Raw genomic sequence first — 22,968 nt, forward strand, 5'->3', positions numbered from 1 at the left:
GGCGCGTGCCTGTAGTTCCAGTTACTTGGAAGGCTGAGGTGAAAAGACTGCCTGAGCCCAGCAGGTAGAGGCTGCAGTGGCTGTGAGCATATCACTGCACTCCAGCTTGGGTGACAGAATGAGACTCCAACTTAAAAAAAAGAATGTTCATTCTAGCTTGCATTGTAACTGTAAAAAAAGGAAATTAAATGTGCACTAACATAGTTGAAAGTTCTGTATTATTTATATAAGAATGTCCATGACTAATATGCAGTGAAAAAGTCAGATAACAGAGAAGCGAAATAGCACAGTGGTTAAAAACACATCTGGAGTCCAACTGCCTGGACTTTCTACTGCTGTACCACTGGGTATATCACTTTGAGCAAGTTAATTAACTTTGCTAAACCTTAGTTACCTTATACATAAAAGAAGATTTTTAACCCTTTGCACTCAGATGTTCCCTCTGAGGGGACATCGTAAATCTAGTAATTTAAATTTAAACCACACTCTAAGGTGTAAAACTACTCGTATGTCTTCTCTGAAAGGACATAAAGAGATTGCTGGTGACTATACAGGACAAACTTATGCCAATGCAAATTTCTGAAAAATGTATGTCTCCTTGAAGTTTTTCATTTAAATTGCAAGAAAAAGCAAATACAGAGATGGAATATATACTGAAATATACGTAAAGAAAAATCAGCTGGCGTTACAAAGAAAGAAAATGTGTGAAGTGCTTTCACAGTGGTGTCAGGCTGGACAATAAATTACATATTAATAATGTGGGAGAAAGAAAACAAGACTGCACTGTCTACTTGAATAGAAAAACACTGGGTGAAAAACATCAAATTTCTATTGTACAACATGTATCAATGAACCTTCAATGCATGTCGGTGACTGTTTCACATGTTACTACATGTTCAGAGAAATATAAGACATAAAACTTTGATTATTTTGGTCATAAGAAAGTTCCTCAATGTCCAAAATTCCACTCTAAGTCAAATATCAGTACAATAAGACAATTGGTTCCAACGCTATACTATTTAATATGAAGTGATTTGTTTTTCACTATTTCTTAAAAGTGTTGTTGACATCTTGTGGGTAGGTGATCCACAAGATGTCTCTGAGGTGCAAAGGGCTAATATATCAATTTCACAGACTTGTAAGACTTTAAAGAAAAAAAATCAATTTAAACACTGAGCACACAGTCTGTGGCACATAACAAATACATTAGTTAAGACAGATACTTTTGTTATTACTACAGTTACTACACTATGATCTCATTTTTGTGTTTAATAAAAATATAATCATGAAGGACTGGGAAGATATATAAAAAAACTTAAAGTTGAAAGTATCTCAGCAGTATAATGAAGTGTATGAGGTTGGAAAATAAAAATTTTCTGCTTTAAAATGAATTATATATCTTAAAGTTCAAAAACTGGAGACTAGACAATGGACTTAACATTACTGATGGATGTAATAAACTTTTAATAAGTGATCTGATTTCTAAATATTTTAGAACTTCAGTTAATGTGACTCCTTTAATCATTTTTTTATACCAAACAAAGCATGCTTCTGCTGGATCAATTTATGAAAAGAAAGCAAAATAAAAGATAATTGACCTACCCTTGTAGTTGTTGCTGGTGAGAGGAAAGGGGCACTCTTGGTTTATTCCAGCCAGTGTAATCCTGGTTACACCTCAGTTTTTTAACAGAAAGTGGAGTAGGCTGAGGAAGAAACCCCAAACTTCTTTTGGCAGAGGAAGTCTGGCTTGATACATTAGTCCTATAAAAAAGAAAAAATAATAAAGAAGCAAAACAAAATTTTGAATGCTCCCTTTTTCTTCTATTAGATTCAGAGAAGTCAATGTCTGGGGGGGGAATCATGAATTTAGGGATATATCAGTGATAACGATCATTTGGGGGTAAACCTCACAAACGTAAATTAGCTAGTCTACTGACAGAGTTGAAGAGGTTTCAAACACTGCACATATTTAACCTACAATCAAAATAATACAAGTTAATGGCTTGAGAAAGACTATAGAGATAGTTTAATTTTTTTATTCATTTTTATACACTTTGTGGATATTAGTTTGCCTACTCTTTTTTTTTTATTATGAAGTTGTGGGGTACAGTTAAGGGTTAGGTATACAATTGCGTTTCATTCAGGCACCCTGTTGATATGGGGTGTTTCCCCGTTCCCAGACAGATATTTGCTACTGTTAATCCCATCTCCCTCCCCGCAGTTTGCCTACTCTTGAACATGTTTATTGTAACTTTTTCCACTATTACAAATAACACAACAAATAATCTTCTTGAGACATTCTTCTAGTTTATATAATTAGAAGTGGAAATGTTAGGGGTATTGTTTTTTTAATTTTTTTGAGTTGGGACTCAGCATGTTTATGGCTCACAGCAGTCTCAACCTCCTGGGCTCAGGTGATCCTTCAGGTAGCTGAGACTACAGGTGTGGTCCATGATCCCCACCTAATTTTGCTATGTTTTGTAGACACAGGGTCTTCACTATGTTGCCTAGGCTGGTCTTGAACTTCTGGGCTCAAGCAATCCTCCTGCCTTGAACTCTTAAAATGCTGGGATTACAGGTATGAGCCACCTTGCCTCGGTATTTTCCATTTTAACCCTTTAACTTGAAAGTCCCCTCTGCGGGGACATCTTAGATCTAGCAAACCACTCAAATGTCCCCTCAGGGGACACAAAGATATTGCTGATTATACAGGACAAACTTATGTAACCACAAATTTTTCAAAATGTATGTTTCCTTGAAGGTTTTCATTCAAACTGCCTGAAAAAGCAAATGAAGAGATGGAATATGTAGTGAGATATGATCAAACAGTCGAGAAGTGGTTTTCTGGAATCATGAATGCATCCTTCCACATCTTCTTCAAACAGACTGGACAATTAATTACATTTTTTTTTTTTTTTGAGTTGGAGTATCACTCTTGTCACCCAAGCTAGAGTGCAGTGGCACGCTCATGGCCACTGCAGCCTCAATCTACTGGGTTTAGGTGATTCTTCTGCCTGAGACTTCCAAATAGCTGGAACCACAGGTGCATGCCATGATGCTTGGCTAATTTTTTGATTTACTGTAGAGATATGGTCTCACCAAGTTGTCCAGGCTGGTCTCAAACCCCTGGGCTCAGGCAATCCTCTAGCTTCTGCCTCCCAAAGCACAAGGAATACAGATGTGAATCACTGTGTCTGACTTAAATTACATATTATTAATGTGGGAAGAAGAAAACAAGAATGCATTGTCTGCTAGAATAGAAAAACACCAAGTGAAAGATGTCAAACAAATTACCATTGTACAACATGTATCAATGAACCTGTAATGCATGTCAGTGACTGTTTCACACATTACCACAAGTTCAGAAAAATATAATAAACTTTTGTTTTTTTGTCATAAATAAGCTCCTCGATGTCCAAAATTCCATTATAAGCCAAATATCATAATAAAATAATTGGTTCCAACGTTTTTCACTATTTCATTAAAAAGTGTGGTTGAGTGGCTGGTAGGTGATCTGCAAGATGTCTGAGTGCAAAGTGCTAATTTTTATAGATATTGTGGTTGTTTTCCAAAAAAGGTTGTAACCAATTTACTTTTATCAGTAGTGAATCTCCATTTCTTTACATATGTACATTACTTATTTTTTGAGTAGGAATCTTACCCTATCACCCAGACTGGAGGGCAGTGGCACGCTCCTGGCTACCACAGCCTCAACCTGCTTGGTTCAGGCAATCCTTCCACCTCATTCTTCTAAGTAGCTGGAACTACAGAAACATGCCACCACACTGGCTAATTTTTTGATTTATTATAGAGATAAGGGTCCCACCAAGTTGCCCAGGTTGATCTCTAACCCGTGGGATTAAAGGCATGAACCACTGTGCCCGACCTACATGTGTACATTACTTATTATTACCAAAAGTTTTCATTTTTTTTTAAACCAATATAGAGTCATCTTGTCTCACTATTTTGCACAGTCCTCATTACTACTGAAATTATCATATTTATATAATTGTTTACTCTTCTCTAAATTGCTTTTCTACACATTAAGCTTTATACTAGGTTCCTAATTATATATATGAGGTTTTTAATTTGTAGCTTTTTTTTTTTAGTCAGGGTCTCACCTGTCATCTAGGCTGGAGGGCAGTGGCACAATCATGGCTTACTGCAGTCTCAGCCTCAACCTTCTGGGGGCAGGCAATCCTTCCACCTGAGTATGACTAAGTAATTACTGATCTGTTTCTACCACTATAGATTACATTTTCTAAAATTTAATGTAAATAAAATCATACAATGGATGTCCCAAAATGCATATTATGCATCAAACCAAAAATAGCTTTATTGAAATATAATTGACATATAACAAAATACACACATTTAAAGTGCATAATTTTATACCTTTCGACATAAATGAAGGTCCCCAAAAAATGTATACACATTTTAAGTACAATGTTCACTCAAAAGAAGGTGTTAATCAAATGAATGCTAGTGTTACCATGCAACGGGCAGGACAATCCAACAAAATGGTGGAAGCATGGTTGTGCAAATGTCATACTACACATTGCTACTGTAATTTAATTCAACTTCAAAAAGTAATACATAGATAACATCTCTTAAAATATAGCACATAGACTCAAAGTTAAAAGATGGAGAATGAGTTTCCAGGCAAATGGATCACAAAATAAAGCAGGAGTTGTGATCTTAATATCAGACAAAACAACCTTTAAAAATCAAAAATTTAAAAAGATACAAAAGGACACTACATAATGATAAAAGGTTTAATCCATCAACAAGAAATATCCATCCTAAACATATATGCACCCAACACAGGAACACCAGCATTTATAAAGCAACTACTAAGTAAACTAAAATAAGATAATGTCTCTAACACTACTATAGGAGGGGACTTGACTATCCCACTAACAGCCCTAGATAAATCAACGAGGCAAAAAAATCAACAAGGAGGTTTAGAACCTCAACTTGACACTCGACCAAATGGACTTAATAGATACCTACAGATTATTACACCCAACAACCACAGAATATACATTTTACTCATCACCACAGGAACGTACACCAAGATCCATCACATCCTTGGCCATAAATCAAGCATAAACAAATTCCATAAGGTTGAAATTTTGCCATGCATGCTCTCAGACCACAGTGGAATAAAAATAAATATCAACACCACCAACATTACTCCAAAGCCCACAAAGTCATGGACACTAAATAGCATGATGCTGAACAACTACTGGGTCAACACAAAGCAGAATTAAAAGATTCCTAGAAACAAATGAAAATGAAGAAACATCTTACCAAAACCTCTGGGATGCCATAAAAGCAGTTCTAAGGGGGGAATTTATATCTCTACAAGTACACATCAAGAAAATGGAAAGATCACAAGTGGAGAGCCTAACAAATCATCTAAGGGAGCTGGAAAGAGAAGACCACGAAAATCCCAACTTTAACAGAAGAATCCAAATCATAAAAATAAGAGCCCAAATACGGGACATAGAAGGCAACAGTATCATAGAAAACATCAACAAAACAAAAAGCTGGTTCTTTGAAAGAATTAACAAGATTGATGGACCCTTAACCAGAATGACCAAGAAAAGGAGAGAAAAAGCTCAAACACAATCAGAAATACAAAAGATCAAACCACAACCAACGCCAAAGAAATAAAAAAGATTATCAGAGATTACTATGCACACCTATATAGAAACAAACTTGATAACCTAAATGAAATGGAGGACTTTCTGACATCACACAACCTCCCCAGGTAGAAACAAGAAGACATTGAGACTCTTATTAGATCAATAACAACCCAGGAAATTGACTCTGTCACATGAAAATTACCTACAAAAAAAAAAGTCCTGGACTGGATGGCTTTCCAGCAGAATTTTTTTATTTTTTTGAGTTGGAGTCTCACTCGGTCGCCCAGACTGGAGTGCAGTGGCTGCTCCCGGCCACCGCAGCCTCGCCTGCTGGGTTCCGGTGATCCTTCCGCCTCAGCCTTCCGAGTAGCCGGAATTACAGGCATGCACTACCACGCCCAGCTGATTTTTTGATTTATTGTAGAGATGAGGTCTTGTTGCCCAGGCGGGTCTCGAACCCGCGGGCTCAGGCAATCTACTCATCTCAGCCTCCCAAAGGTGTGGGATTATAGGCTGAGCCACCGAGCCCAGCAAAATTTTACTAGACATACAAAGAGGATACCAACCCTTTTGAAAGTATTCCAGGCAATTGAAAAAGATGGAATATTCCCAAAATAATTTTACGAAGCTAACATCACACTGATACCTAAACCGGGTCAAGATTAAACAAAAAAAGAGCTACAGGACAATATCCCTTACGAACATAGATGCAAAAATTCTCAACAAGATTCTAGCAAATCGGATCCAAAATCACATCACAAAAATCATCCACCATGACCAAGTAGGCTTCATACCCAGGATGCAGGGCTGGTTCAACATTCGCAAGACCACAAATGTAATTAAATATAACAACAGAGATGTAAAAACAAGAACCACATGATTATCTCATTAGATGCAGAAAAAGCTTTTGATAAAATCCAGCAACCTTCTTGATAGAAATCCCCAAACACCTAGTATAGAAGGTACATACCTCAAAATAGTAAATGCCATCTACGATAAACTCACAGTTAACATTGCTAAATGAATAGAAACTGGAAACATTTCCCCTAAAAACTGGAACAAGACAAGGCTGCCCACTCTCAGCCCTCTTGTTCAACATTGTGTTGGAAGTCCTAGCTCAGGCAATTAGACAAGAAAAGGAAATTGGAGTATCCAAATAGGAAAAGAGAAAGTCAAGTTGTCACTCTTTGCTGATGATATGATTCTATACCTTGAAAATCCAAGAGAATCTTTCAAAAACCTGCTTGCACTGGTAAAGGACTTTGGCAAAGTCTCAGGATACAAAATAAATGTGCAAAAGACAGTTGCATTCCTATATACCAACAACAAGCAGGCAGAGACTCAAATTAAAAGCACAAATCCTATTCACAATAGCCACAAAAAAATGAAATACCTCGGCATCTTCCTAACCAGAGAAGTGAAAGACCTTTACAATGAGATCTATAAAACACTGCTCAAATAAATCCAAGACACAAACAAATAGGAAAATATTCCATGCTTGTGGACAGGAAGAATCAACATTGTTAAGATGCCCATCCTACCAAAGGCAATCTACAGATTCAACACAATACCCATTAAGTCACCAACATCATTCTTCTCAGACCTGGAAATGACAATACAGAAATTCATATGGAAACATAAATGACCACGAATAGCGAAAACAATCCTTAGCAGAAGAAACAAAGCAGGAGGTATTATACTTCAGAGTTCAAACTTTACTATAAGGCGACAGTAATCAAAACAGTCTGGTACTGGTACAAGAACAGGCACGTAGACCAATGGAACAGGATAGAGATTCCAGAAGCAAAGCCTCGATACCTCAATCAACTCATCTTTGACAAAGCCTCCAACAACAACCACTGGAATGTTCAGTAACTGGTGCTGGGAAAAATGCTGCTGACCACATGCAGTAGATTGAAATAGGACCCCTACCTATCACCATACTCTAACTCTAAATGGATCAAAGACCTAAACGTAAAACCTCATACTATAAGAATCTTAGAAAACGCAGGAGACACCCTTATGGAAACTGGAACTGGCAATCAATTCCTATTCAGAACCCTAAATGCCTATACCTTAAGAAATAAGATAGACAAGTGGGACCTCATCAAACTAACGAGCTTCTGCAAAGCAAAAGAAACCATCAAGAGAGCAGGGAGACAGCCCAGGGAAGGGGGGAAAATATTTGCCAACAGCATATCTGACAAAGGTCTAACATCTAGGATCTAAAAGGACCTCAAAGGAGCCGAAAGGAAAAAAACAAACAGCCCCATTAAAAAAGTTAGCAAAAGACATGAATAAACACTTCTCAAAAGAAGATATACAGGCAGCCAACAAACACATGAAAAAATGCTCAGCCTCACTCATCATCGGGGAAATGCAAATCAAAACCACACTGAGATACCACCTAATCCCAGAAAGAATGGCCATCATTAATAAAACAAACAACAACTGATGCTGGTGAGGATGCGGAGAAAAAGGAACGTTTCTACACTGCTAGAATGCAAACTAGTGCAACCTCTTTGAAAGACAGTGTGGCAGTTTCTGAAAGAACTAGAAATTGATCTTCCATATGACCCAGCAATTCCCCTATTGAGAATATACCCAGAGGAACTAAAATTATCCTGCAAAAAAGATACCTGCACACATATGTTTGTTGCAGCCCTATTCACAATAGCAAAAACATGGAACCAACCATGTTGCCCATCAAAGCTGGACTGGATAAAAAAAATGTGGTACATATACACAATGGAATATTATGCAGTCATAATGGACAAACATATGGACTTTGCAGCAGCTTGGATAGATTTAGAGTCGATCATACTCAGTGATCTGTCACAGAAACAAAGAACAGAGTACCGTATGTTCTCACTCATAAGCAGAACTTGAACAATTATTAATACTATAAGAAAGCAATTGGCAGTAGTGGGAAACTGTCAGGGGAGGGGGGTAGGATTGGCAGTTGAAGTAAACTGCTAGGGGAGGGAGGGGCATACCTCATCAACAAGGGTACCTGCATAATCAACGTTTGTATACCTAACCCTGAATTGTATCCCACATCTTTATAATAAAAAATAAAAATCAAATAAAAATAAATGTGTATACATTTTTGGCACCCCAGTAAATACATCCATGAAATCATCAACACAATTAAGATAATGAACATATCCATTACCCTCAAAAGTACCCTGTTTGCCCTTTGTATCCCTCCTCCCACTCTTCCCTGCCTGTGACCTTGTCTCTATGCCCAGGCAATTACTTATCTGTTTTCTATCACGATAGATTGCATTACATTTTCTTGAATTTAATATAAACAGAAACATACAATATTCATTTTCCAGTGAGGTTTCTTTTGCTCAACCTAATTATTGAGATTCATGTACACTGTTACATGTATCAACAGTTCATGCTTTCTATTTATCCACTCACTTTTTATTTGGAAATAGTATGAGATTTACATAAAAGTTGCAAAATAGTAGAGAGAATGGCTTTTGCCCATCTTCTCCTAATATTACCATATTTAATAATAGTTCAATTAGCAAAACCAGAAAATTTATGATGATACAATACTATTAACTACTAAACTACAGATGTTACTCAAATTTCCACTAAAGTCCCTTTAGTGTTTCTACTAAAGTCCCTTTTCTGGTGAAAGATTCAACCTAGAATCCCCACACATAATGACAATGTCTTATTATTGGTGACATTAATTTTGATTTCTTGGTTAAGATGGTATCTGTTGGGTTTTGACACTGTGAAATTACTATTTTTCCTTTTGTAATTAAGAAATATCTTGTGGCCGGGTGCGGTGGCTCAGCCTGTAATCCCAACACTTTGGGAAGCCAAGGTGAGAAGATTGCCTGAGCCCAGGGGTTTGAGACCAGCTTAGGCAACTTGGTGAGACCTCATCTCTACAATAATCACAAAAAACTAGCCAGGTGGTGTACATCTGTAGTCCCAACTACTTGGAAGGCTTAGTCTAAAAGAGCACCTAAGCCCAGCATGTCAAGACTGCAGTGGCTGTGAGTGTGGCACTGCACGCCAGCCTTGGCGACAAGAGTGAGACTCCAACAACAACAAAAAGAAATATCTTGTGAGGAGATACTTTGAGACTACCTTTAAATGTCTTATTTCTTGACAAACTCTTGCCTGCAAATATTACTGTAGCATTTGCCTAAGGGTAATTTTTGATTCACACAATCCTTCTACACTCTTATTGGAATTATCCTTTAAGGGAGAGCTGTTCATTCTCCATTCATTTACTTTAGTGTGGACTCGTGGAAATTTAATTTTTCTATGGGTTTAAACCTCCCTCCCTCCCTCCTTTCTTTCTTTCTTAATCCATGCCCTTGTGAGAAACAAATTTACTAATGAAAGTATGTTATTTAAGTACTTGTGAATTTTTTTTTTTTTTTTAGTTGGAGTCTCACTCTGTTGCTCAGACTGGAATGCAGGGGCATGCTCCTGGCCACCGCAGCCTCAACCTGCTGGGGTCCAGTGATCCTTCTGCCTCAGCCTTCCAAATAGCCGGACCTATAGGCGAGCGCCACCACGCCCGGCTAACTTTTGATTTATTGTAGAGATGAGGTCTTGCCAAGTTGCCCGGGTGGGCCTTGAACCTATGGGCTCAGGCAATCCACTTGTCTTGGCCTCCCAAAGTGCTGGGATTGTAGGCTGAGCCACTGAGCTCGACCTACTTATGAATTTTTTATGTATCAAAGTCTAACTTGAGTTAATACTTTTATCTTCCCCTTGGACAATGAAAAGAAACTAGGAACAATTTACCTCCATGTACTGATTCTGTGTTCTCCTTCTCCCCCTCTGGTTTACATGCTATTGTTGTCATTTAAACCCAGTAAGATATTACTATTGTGTTGTATAAAAGAGTAGACTCATGCATTCATTATTTTTGTTACTCTTCAGTACTTCCTGCAGCTCCAATCTTTCTTCTGAGTTCATTTTCCATCTGTCCCCAAATTATCCTTTAGCATTTCCTTCAGTATATATCTGTGGATGAACTCTGTTTTTAATTTGCTTTGTATGAGAGTCTCTATTTTGCCTTCATTTTGGAATTACTGGATATTTTCTTTCTTTTTTTTTTCTTTTGAGTTGGAGTCTCACTCTGTCACCCAGACTGGAGCGCAGCGACTGCTCCCGGCCACTGCAGCCTCGACCTGCTGGGCTCTGGCAATTCTTCCGCCTCAGCCTTCCAAGTAGCTGGAACTACAGGTGCACGCTACCATGTCCGGCTAATTTTTTGATTTATTGTAAAGATGAGATCTCACCAAGTTGCCCAGGCGGGTCTCGAACCCGCGAGCTCAGGCAATCCACTCACCTCAGCCTCCCAAGGCGCGGGATTACAGGCTGAGCCACCGAGCCTGGCTGGATATTTTCACCACAAATAAAATTCTAGTTTGGCAGTTATTTTATTTCAGCATACTGAGGATAACATTTTACTGTCTTCTAGTTTTCACAACTGTCACAGAAAAGTAAAAAGGTCAGATTTTTTTCTCCTTTGAAGGTAAAATATTTTCTCCTGATTGCCTTTGAAATATTTCGTCTTTAATTTTCTAAAGTTTTACTATGACACGCCTAAGGGTAGGTTTCTTTTACTCAATCCCACTTGGTATTCATTGGGTTTCTTAAATCTGAAGTTTGACGTTATCAATTTGAAAAATTCTTTTTTTTTTTTTTTTTTTTGAGTAGGAGTCTCACACTGTCACCCAGGCTGGAGTGCAGGGGCACAATCATGGCTACTGCAGCCTTGACCTGCTGGGCTCAGGCAATCCTTCCGCCTCAGCTTCCAAGTAGCTGGGACTACAGGTACTCACCACCATTCCAGGCTATTTTTTTTTATTTATTGTAAAGACGAGGTCTTGCCAAGTTGCCCAGGCTGTTCTCGAACCTCTGGGCTCAGGCAATCCTCTAGCCTCTGCCTCCCAAAGTGCTGGGGTTACAGGTATGAGCCACCACACCCAGATACTGGAACTCCTGGGCACAAGCAGTCCTCTGGCTTCAGCTTCCCAAGGTGCTAGAATTACAGACATGAGCCACCACACCTGGCATTTTGCCCATTTTGAAACTGAGATATCTTTTTGTCGTCTTGAGTTTTAAAATTATATTTTGAATACTAAACCCTTGTCAGATGTATGATGAACATTTCCCCTCATCTGTAGGCTGTCTTTTCACTTTCTTAATATAGGTTGAGTATCCCTAATCCAAAAATCCAAAATCTTGAACTCAAAATACAAAACTTTTTGAATGCCAACATGATGATCAAAGAAAATGATATATGAAAAAAATCTGAAATCTGTAACACATCTGGTTCCAAGCATTTGCGATGAGGAATAGTCAACCTGTCATATCCTTTGATACAAAGATGTTTTAAATTTTGAAGTCCACTTTGCCTTTTTTTTCTCTTGCTGCTTGTGCTTTTGGTATCATTATCTGAAAATCTACTGTCAAGTCAAAATCAAGAAGATTTGCCTTATGTTTTCCTCTAAAGGTGCTATGGTCTTAGCTCTTATATTTAGGTAATTAATCCATTTTCAGTTAGTTTTTATATATAGGGTGCAAAGAGGGGGTCCAGTTTTATTCTTTTGTATATGGATATCCAGTTTCTCAGCACCATTTGTTGAAACGAATATTTTTACTCCATTAAATAGTACATCCTTTTTACTTTTAAACTATTTATATCTTTAATTTTAAGGAGGTTTCTTCTTATTTTGAGTTGGAGTCTCGCTCTGATGCCTAGGTTGGAGTGCAGTGGCACACTGACACCCCAGCATTACCCTACTAGGCATCAGCAATCCTTCCGCCTCAGCTTTCAAGTAGCTGGAACTACAGGCGTGCACTACTGCACCCAGCTAACGTTTGATTTATTGTAGAGACAAGGTCTTGCCAAGCTGCCTGGGCTGGTCTCAAACCCATGGGCACAGGCAATCCACTGGTCTCGGCCTCCCAAAGTGCTGGGATTACAGGCTGAGCCACCGAGCCTGGCCCTAAGCAGGTATCTTAAAGACAGTATACAGCTGGGTCATTTCTATCCAACCTAACATTCTCTGGTTTTCAATTGAAGCCTTTAAAACATATGCTTTTAATGTGATTACTAATATAAAATATACCATATCTTGATAGTTGTTATTTAATTGCCCATCTGTTCTTTGTTCCCTTTTTCTTTCTCTGCCTTCTTTCAGACTAAGTATTTTTATATGACTCAATTTTATTTCCTTTCTGACTGGTTAGCTAAAACTGTTATTTTAACAGTGGCATGAGGATTTTAGCATAAGAACTTAACAAGTTCTATCTCTACTTAACAAGTTCTACCATCCCAGCTCTGGTGCTATTTTTGTCATACATTTTACTTCTATGTTTTCATATTTTTACTTTAGATGGTCAGTTATCTTTTAAAGATATTTAAGTAATTAGAAAAAACATCTTTATATTTACCCGTGTTACCATTTCTGGTGTTCATTCTGTTACACAGATAGAGGTTTCCATCTGGTATCATTCCCCTTCTATTTTAAGGACTTCTTTTAACATTTCTTATAGTACTGGTTTTTTGGTGATAAATTCTTATATCTTTTCTATGACTAAAAAAGTGTTTATTTTACTTTGGTTCTGAAAAATATTTTCACTCTCTACTAGCTTGTACTGTTTACAAAGAGAAATCTACTGCCATCCTTATCTTTGGTGTAGAAGACAATGCTCCTTATGCTTTCTGCCACTAAATGACACCCTTCCTCCAGTTTCCAACAACACATGCCTCACTTTGAGCATTCACTGGCAGTGTTCTCAATGTCCATATTTCTATTAACATGCCATCCAAGTCCATTTAGGTTTTCTAAATCATGCCCCTCAAAATTCTCCTCAAATGTCTTCCAGGTCTCTGATTATTACTCAGTGCCAAAGCTATTTCCACAGTTCTAGGTATTTTTTATAACCATACCCCACTTCTAGGTACCAAAATAAATACTACTAGTTCTATAGCTACATAACAAATTACCACAGTTTACTGGTAGCTTATAATATCTATTTCTTATCTCACAAAAAATAGGCCGGGAGCCTAGACAGGCTCAAGTGTAATCTTTACTTAGGGTTCCACAGGCTGAAATCAAGGTGTGATGAGATCTTATCTGGGATAAGATAATCAGCTGGGATGAGATCTTATCTGGAGGCTCTGGGAAAGAATTCACTGTCAATCTCATTACAATAGTTGGCAAAATTCAGTTCCCTGTGCTTGGAAAACTGGGATCTGGTTTCTTTGCTGGCTACTCTTTCTAGAGGTCACCTGCATTCCTTGGCATATAGCCCCCTTCATATTCAAAGCCAGCATGGAGCACTGAGTCTTTTTCAGGTTTCAAATTCTCTGAATTCCTTTTCTGTGATCATTAGAGAAAACACTCTACTTTTTTTGAGTCGGAATCTCACTGTTGCCCCAGCTGGAGTGTAGTGATACACTCATGGCCACCACAGAGTCGACTTGCTGGGTTCAGGTGATCCTTCCACCACAGTCTTCCAAGTAGCTGGAACCACAGACATGCACCACCACACCAGACAAATTTTTAAAAAACTTTTTGTAGAAGGCTGGGCGCAGTGACTCACGCCTATAACCCCAGTACTTGGGAGGCCAAGGCGAGAGAATTGCCTGCGTCTGTGGGCTTGAGACCAGCTTGGGCAACATGACGAGACCTCATCTCTACCGTAAATCAAAAAATTAGCCAGGCGTGGTTGCATAAGCCTCAAATATTTTTTCTCTCTTATCTTTTCTCTTATCTCTAATGCAGGACTCCAGTTAAATGTATATTTGGCCATCTAAAGTTGCGAATAATCTGCTATTGTAGGCTTTTTTTCTGTTACACATTGAATAGTTTCTACTGCTATGTCCGCTAATCTTTTGTCTTGCAATATCTAATCTGCTGTTAATCTCACAGTGTATTTTTCAAATCACATTGTAGTTTTGATCTCCAGAATTTTAATTTTCAAAAAACATATCTTCCTCTCTATGTATTTCTAATCTATTAAAAACAAAAAACTCCCCAAAATATATCTTCCATGTCTCTACTCAATATACTCAATCTTCTCTCCATCTTCTTGAATATACAGAATATAATTTTAGTAATTGTCTTAATATTCTTGTCATTAATTCTATCATCTATGTCATTTCTGGGTGTGTACTGATTCTTCTTCTTGTTGAATTATATCTTCCTATTTTCTCAGATGCCAGACATTGTAAATTTTGACCTCGTCAGATGCTAGATATTTTTTGATTTCTAAAAACATTCTTGAATTTTGTTCTGGAATGTGGTTAAGTTACCTGGAAACACTTTGATCTTTTTGGGTCCTGCTTTTAAGGTTATGTGGAATCAGAACAGCAGTTAGTCAAGGAATAGTTTTTTCTAACAAATAACAACCTTTATTAGAATATAAACTGCTGATATTAGGAACAGAGACCATCCTGGTCCATGTGAACCCAAGTATTATTTTCTTAGATCCTTCTGGGTGGTTCTTTTCCTGAGCATGGCTACTTTCCTCAACTACATGTGCTGATCAGTACTCAATTAATACTGCAGAAAGACTCTGGTTTTTCAAAGACTTTCCTTTCTGGTACTCTGCTGTGTGAATTCTAACTATTTGGCTTCCCTGAACTCCTAATTCCATTCCCTCAACTCAGGAAGATTAGACAGCTCTGCTTGGTTCCCCCTCCTTGTGCTACAATGTGGGAACTTTTGCTAGAAAGTGAGCTGGGGCAGACATTGGGCTCATTTCATTTGTTTCCTATCTCTCAAGGATCACTGTCCTTCACTACCTGATATTCAATGTCTTGAGAGCCACGGCTTCATATGTTTTGTCTAAGTTCTTAGCTGATACAAGAAGGAAAGTAAATCTAGTTTGTGTTACTCTATCTTTGCCAGAAGTGGAAGTCATCTTTAACTTTCTAATATGTCTATTTAACTTAACTGCAGTTTCCTCTCAAATAAAAGGACCTTAAAATGTTTTAATTTCCTTGTACTCTTCCTCACACCTGTATTTCTTCTTATTGTCTAATATTTTATGAATTACTTGCTTTTAATACTACCACATCCACAGTTGATAAAAACTGTCAAAATGCTATTGACATATATGAAGTAATGCTGGACGGATATTAGTAATAGTGGTTGCCTCTGAAAAGGGGAAATGAAAACTAGGAGTTTGATTAGAAAGGGAGATTTACTTTTCACTGTGCATACCTGATATATTTGAATTTTCTACCACATGCATTTATTAGCTATACAAAAAAAAAAAGTTAAAAATGTTTGGATTTTTAAATTCTTTGTACAATTGATTTTTCTTAACCCTCCTTCCTTGTTCACTGTTTTTCTTGCTGAATAAATTCTGTCTTTGTCCACATATAGCATTCTTTGTCTATATTCTTGAAATATAGTTTTGCTGAATATAGAATTTTTTATGTTATTAATCTATTAATAACATCTATCTGTTTCCTATGCCAATTGTTGCTAGTGTTAACCCGATTGTTTCTCTTTTATAGAGGATATATTTTCTTTCTGGTAGCTTCTACATTTTTTATAGAGGATACACTTTTTTTCTGGAAGCGTCTAAAATTTTACAATGTGGTTTTTTAAAAAAAGTATTTGCTGTTTGGAATTTTTTGAGGCTTTTCATTGTAAGGAGTTTCATCATTTTCATTTATTATTTCTTTGACAATTTCCTTGCCTTTATTTTCCTTAATCTTTTCTTCCAGAATACTACTAAGACATGGGGGGTACATGGGGAAGCCCAACAGTATCTTCATTTCATTTACATTTACCATCTCCTCTCTGTGCTGCATTTCATGGTCATGGCTTTTTTTTTTTTGAGTCGGAGTCTCACTCTGTCACCCAGACTGGAGTGCAGTGGCCGCTCCCAGCTACCGCAGCCTCCATCTGCTGGGCTCTGGCGATCCTTCCGCCTCAGCCTTCCATGTAGCTGGAACTACAGGCGTGTGCTACCACACCTGGCTAATTTTTTGATTTACTGTAGAGATGAGGTCTCGCTTGCCCGGGCGGGTCTTGAACCCGCGGGCTCAGGCAATCCATTCACCTCAGCCTCCCAAGAGGCGAGATTACAGACTGAGCCACATAGCCTGGCTGGTTTTTTTTTTTTTTTTTGAATGGGAGTCTTACTCTGTCGCATAATCACGGCTACTGCAGCCTCGACCTGCTGGGCTCAGGCGATCCTTCCGCCTCAGCCTTCCAAGTAGCTGGTACTACACTACAAGGCATGCCGCCTAGCTAATTTTTTGACTTATTGTAGCGATGATGTCTTGGCAAGTTGTTCAGGCTGGTCTCGAACCCCTGGACTCAGGCAATCCTCTTGCCCTGAGAGATACCACCCAAGGTTGAATATACCTAAATATATACTATAAAATTATTTACTTCATTCACCTTAACCATTTTATACAAATAACCGAGATATTTTTATCACCTTGAATTGTAATAAAAAACAAAATATGACTTAATAGGTCATTATATATCATAGGTTATAGACTACCATTATCGTCCCTTTTTACATTTAAAGCCATCATCCGTCCGTACTACATTCCATGATCAAACCTTCTCAACAAGTGTTTATCAGTTGTCTTATATATTTTATCCAATAAAATTTGCTACGTTTATAGAATCAGCAATTACATTTCCAACTAGCCATTTACAATAAAAGATACTCACTGATATGACACAGCTTTTGTTTGTTAAAGAAAATTCCCTAATTTTTGAAAAGTAGCTTAACAAATACACAGGTAACAAAGGCAATATAAAAATGCCTCAGGAGAGATTTTAATATTATCACCACTTGGGATGACAGAAAAAATGGTAATCTAGAATCTGATAATATTGCCAGTTACAATTTGTAGCATCAGTACAAATCTTCCTAGACCCAGGCTGGAATGCAGTAGCACAGAGCTGCCTGGAATCTCAAACTCTAGGCTCAAGGGATCCTCCTACCTTAGCCTCCTGAGTAGGTAGGACCACAAATGTGCCACCACGCCTGGCTAATTTTTAAAACGTTTTTTCTGTAGGGAAGGCGTCTTGCTATGTTGCCCAGCATGGTCTTGAACTCCTGGATTCAAGTGATCCTTCTACCTCAGTCTCCCAAAGCACTAGAAGCCATTGCACTCAGCCCATTTCTAGAGTACTTTATAGCAAATATGTTATGATTCCATGTTTCTCATCAATTTTGTATTTTAAATTTGGGTAATCACTTAAAGGATAATGCATAGCCTATCCCATCATTCAACATTCAGGAAAAGAAAGTTCCTCAAATTTTTCACAAGTCAAGTAACCATTGCATACCTGTCTAGGTTAGTGCCACCGGAAGAGTAGTCCTTGGATCCAGCTCTGCTACCATAAAAGGATGATGACTGCAAAGGTAAAAGCCCTTTAAAAAAATAAACAAAGGAAAAATTTAATTCTTAAATCAACCATTCAAGTTCATTTAATAATAAAATTACACATTGGGTATGTATATATTTAACTTTTTTCCTATTCTTTTCATCAAAGTAATATAGGCATGCCTCATTTTATTGAGTTTTGTTTTACTGTGTTTCACAGATATTTCATTGTTGTTATTATTATTACTATTTATAAACTGAAAGTTGTGGCAACCCTGCATCAAGCAAGTCAACCATTTTTCCAATAGTATATGTTCACTTCATGTCTCTGTGTCACATTTTAGTAATTTTCACAGTATTTCAAACTTTTTCATTATTATTACACCTCTTACGGTGATCAAGTGATCTTTGGCATTACTACTGTAATTGTTTTGGGGCACCATAAACTGCACCCATAAGATGGCAAACTTAATTAATAAGTGCTGTATGTTCTGTTTTGAATGGTCATTCTTCCATCTCTTGCTATTCCCTGAGATACAAAAATATTGAGATTAGGATAATTAATAACCCTACAATGACCTCCAAGTGTTTATGTGAAAGGAAGTGTGACACATCTTTCACTTTAAATAAAAAAAAAAACTAGGAATTATTAAGCCTAGTGAGGAAGGCATATCAAAAGCCAAGATAAAGTCTGAACAACATAGGGAGACCCAAACTCTACAAAAAATTAAAAAATTAGCTGGGCATGCCAGTGCATGCCTATAGCCATAGGAGGCTGAGGCAAGAGGATTGCTTAAACCCAGGGGATGGAGGCTGCAGTGAGCTATGACTGTACCACTGCACTTCAGCCTGGGCAACAGAGGAATATCCTGTCTCAAAAAATAAGTAAAAAAATAAAGATGAGATAGACTGAAAGCAAGGCTTTTTGCATCAAAGAGCCAATTTGTGAATGCATAGGAAAAGTTCTTGAAGGAAATTTAAAGTGCTACTCCAGTGAATACATGAATGATAACAAAGAGAAACAGCCTAATTGTTGATGTGGATTAAACCAGCCACATCACTCCCTTAAAAGCCAAAGCCTGGGCAACCCTCTCAGGTCCCCTCCCACTTGGGAGCTTTTCTATTCTTTCAATAAATCAGGCTTTCTCAAAAAAACAAAAAAAAGCCAAAGCCTAATCTAGAGGAACAAACTAACTCTCTTCAATTCTATGAAGGCAGAGAGAGATGAAGAAGCTGAAGAAAAGTTTGAAGCTAGCAGAGGCTGATACACAAGGTTTAAGGCAAAAGACCATCTTGATAACGTAAAAACAATACATGCCGGGCGCGGTGGCTCAGCCTGTAATCCCAGCACTTTGAGAGGCCGAGGCGAGAGGACTGCCTGAGCCCAGGGGTTCAAGACCAGCCTGGGCAAATTGGTGAGACCTCATCTCTACAATAAATCACAAAAATTAGCCGGATGTGGTGGCGTGCGTCTGTAGTTCCGGCTACTTGGAAGGCTGAGGCGGAAGGACTGCCTGAGCCCAGCAGGTCGAGGCTGTACTGGCCTGGGCGACAGAGTGAGACAAAACAAACAGTACAAGGCGAAGCAGCAAGTACTGATGTAGAAGCTGCAGTAAGTTATCTAGAAGATCTAGCTAAGATCACTGAGGAGGTGGCTATGCTAATTAACAGATTTTTAATGTAGATGAATCAGCCTTATATTGGAAGAAGATTACATCTAGAACTTTTATAGTTAGAGAGAAGACAATGTCTAGCTTTCAAATGACAGGTTGACTCTCTTGTTAGGGGTTAATACAGCTGGCAACTGGACGATCAAGCCAGCCAATGCTCATTTACCACGCTGAAAATTCTAGGACCCTTAAGACTTATGCTAAAACTACTTGTCTGTGCTTTAGAAACGGAAAAACAAAGCCTGGATAATAGCACCTCTGTTTAAAGCATGGGTTACTGAATATTTCAAGGCCATTACTGACATGTTGCTTAGATTATTTTCACCAACACTACTGCTCAATGACAAAGCATCTAGTCACCCAAGAGCCCTGATGAAGATGTACAAGGAAATTAATGCTGTTTTTCATGTCTACTAACACAATATCCATTTTGCAGCTCATGAATCAGGGAGTCACTGCAACTTTCAAGCCTTACTATTTAAGATATACATTTCACAAGGCTAAGACAGTGATTCCTCTGATGGATCTGGGCAAAGTAAGTTGAAAATCTTCTGGAAGAGATTCACTATTCTAGATGTCATTAAGAACATGTGTGATTCATGGGAGCAGGACAAAATAGTTTATAAAAACAGTTTACAACCTTAACAGTTTACAAAAAGCTGATTCTACTCTTCACAGATGACTTTGAGGGGTTCAAGACTTCAGTGAAGAGAGCAATTACCGATGTGGCAGAAATAGCAAGAAAACTAGAATTAGAGCAAGCAGATGTGATTGAATAGCTGCAGTCTCAAGATAAAACCTTAATGTATGAGGAGGTGATTCCTATGGATGAGCAAAGAAAGTGGTTTCTTTCTTTTTTTTGGAGTTGGAGTCTCACTGTCACCCAGGCTGGAGTACAGTGGCGTTCTCACGGCTACCTAGAGTTGACCTGCTGGGTTCAGCGATCCTTCTGCCTCAGCCTTTCAAGTAGCCGGAACTACAGGCGTGCACTACCACGCCTGGTTAATTTTTTTGATTTTTATTGTAGAGATGAGGTCTCACCAAGTTGCCCAGGCTGGTCTCAAACCCATGGGCTCAGGTAATCCTCTCACCTCGGCCTCCCAAAGTGCTGGGATTACAGGCTTGAGCCACCATGCCTGGCCAGAAAGTAGTTTCTTTAGATAGAATCTCCTCCTGGTGAAAAAACTGTGAATAGTGTTGAAATGACAACAAAAGATTGACAATATTACGCAAATGTAGTTGAGAAAACAATAGCCTTGAACTCCTAGGCTCAAGTAATCCTCTCAACTCAGTCTCCTGAGTAGCTGGGACTAAAGGTGTGTTCCACCATTCCCAGTTAATTTTTTTCATTTTTTGTAGAGATGAGGGTCTCACTATATTGCCCAGGTTGATCTCAACTCTTGGCCTCAAGTGATTCTCCTACCTTGGCCTCCCACAGTGCTGGGGTTACAGGCATGAGTCACTATACCAGGCCTAAGGTTTGAGAGGATTAACTCCAATTTTGAAAGAACTTCTGTGGATAAAATGCTACCAAATAGCATCACATGCTACAGATAAATCGTTAAGGGGAAAAAAAGCTTTATTTAGGTGGTCTGGAACTGAACCTGCAATATCTACAAGATATGCATGTTAAAATGTCAAATACTGTGGAAAAATACATAGTAGAAAAGTAATAATTCCCTGACCCAAAGCTCCACAAGCTGTGTTTCTAATTCCTAATGATTTTTTAAAACTTGGGTTTTCTGATTTCCTCAATAGCTAATGTTTCTACTATTTCTTGATTTATTCATTTTAAAAAGTATCAGTTTAAATGTCAAATACTATGGAAAAGCACATAGAAAAGCAATAGTTCCCTGACCCAAAGCTCTACAAGTTTTGCTTCTAATTCCCTACGATTGTTTTTAAACTTAGGTTTTCTGATTTCCTCAATAGCTAATGTTTCTACTATTTCTTGATTTATTCATTTTAAACAGTATCAGTTGACTCCTTACTATATAAAAAAAGTTTCTCACTTACATTACCCTTACTCTTGTTCTCTCTCTAACCAATGATTAGTTGTGTTACTTTCGTTTTTTTTTTGAGTTGGAGTCTCACTCTGTTGCCCAGGCTGGAGTGCATGACATGTTCACAGTCACCACAGCCTGGATCTGTTGGGCTCAGGCGATCCTTCCATCTCAGCCTTTCAAATAGCTGGAACTACAGGCGTGCACTACCACACTTGGCTTATTTTTATACTGATTAAGTCTATAACTTTAAAACACTTAAAACTTCTACATTTTGTTCCATGAATCTTCTTACACTCGGCCACCCACTTTCTTTTCTCCTCTCTTCCACATTAACTTTTGTAAGATGCATCTTAAATTCAACACTATTAAGGTTTATTACATATATATATTTTGTGAGTCGGAGTCTTACTCTGTAGCCCAGGCTAGTCTGCAGTGATACAATCAGGGCTCACCACAGTCTGGACCTCCTGGCCTCAGCCTCCTAAGTAGCTGGAACTACTGGAGCGCACCACTATGCTTAGATACTTTTTGATTTTTTTGAAGAGTCAAGATCTTACTATGTTACCCAGGTTAGTCTCGAACTCTTGGGCTCAAGCAATCTTTCCATCTCAGCCTTCCAAAGTGTTGGGATTACAGGCATGAGCTACTGTGCCCAGCCAGGCTTATTATATCTTTAAGTTTTATGTTTTCTAACTACAGGCTGAATATAAAAGCTTGAAACCAACAAATGGAGTTTATATCTTCTAAGTATTATTATCTCAGAGATAAGACTTATATTAGAGATACTTTTGTAGGAGTCAATGTCACATTGCTAAACCACTAAAAGAACATTCTTAGATTCTTGATCAACTGGATTCTCTTAAACTATAATTTATCAAAATGATGGCATATTTTAGCTTATTTCAAAAAAAAATTTTTTTTGAGTCAGGGTCTCACTCTGTCACTCAGGCTGGAGTACACTGGCATGATCACAGTTCACTGCAGCCTCAAATTCCTGGGCTCAGGCAATTCTCCTGCCTCAGACTCCTGAGTAGCTGGGACTAAAGGAAAGTGCCACCATGCCCGTCTAATTTTTTCTTTTAATTTTGTGTAGAGATGAGGTCTTGCTATGTTGTCCAGGCTGGTCTTGAATTCCTGGGCTCATGCAATCCTCCTGCCTTGGCCTCCCAAAGAGCTGGGAATAGGCATGAGTCACCATGCCCAGCCAGTTTATTTCAATGTAAAGTTGACATAATACTCAAATCAATATCAGATATCTGATTTTCTAAGGATTT

General features: G+C 38.1%; 1 protein-coding gene across 1 annotated transcript in view; it reads right to left on the reverse strand.

Annotated features, from left to right (window-relative positions):
* The window catches only part of USP37 (ubiquitin specific peptidase 37), a 111,030-nt gene that overhangs the window by 49,815 nt on the left and 38,247 nt on the right, over positions 1-22,968 (reverse strand). The window contains exons 9-10 of the mRNA XM_008058847.1: positions 17,981-18,065; positions 1,603-1,761 (exon numbers count right to left, since the gene is read on the reverse strand). Of these exons, the coding sequence (XP_008057038.1) occupies positions 1,603-1,761; positions 17,981-18,065 (244 nt within the window). The remainder of the gene's footprint in view (positions 1-1,602; positions 1,762-17,980; positions 18,066-22,968) is intronic.

This window comes from Carlito syrichta, unplaced genomic scaffold (assembly GCF_000164805.1).
Source record: "Carlito syrichta isolate Samal-C Ts95f unplaced genomic scaffold, Tarsius_syrichta-2.0.1 Scaffold303646, whole genome shotgun sequence".
In the NCBI taxonomy this organism is placed as follows: Eukaryota; Metazoa; Chordata; class Mammalia; order Primates; family Tarsiidae; genus Carlito; species Carlito syrichta.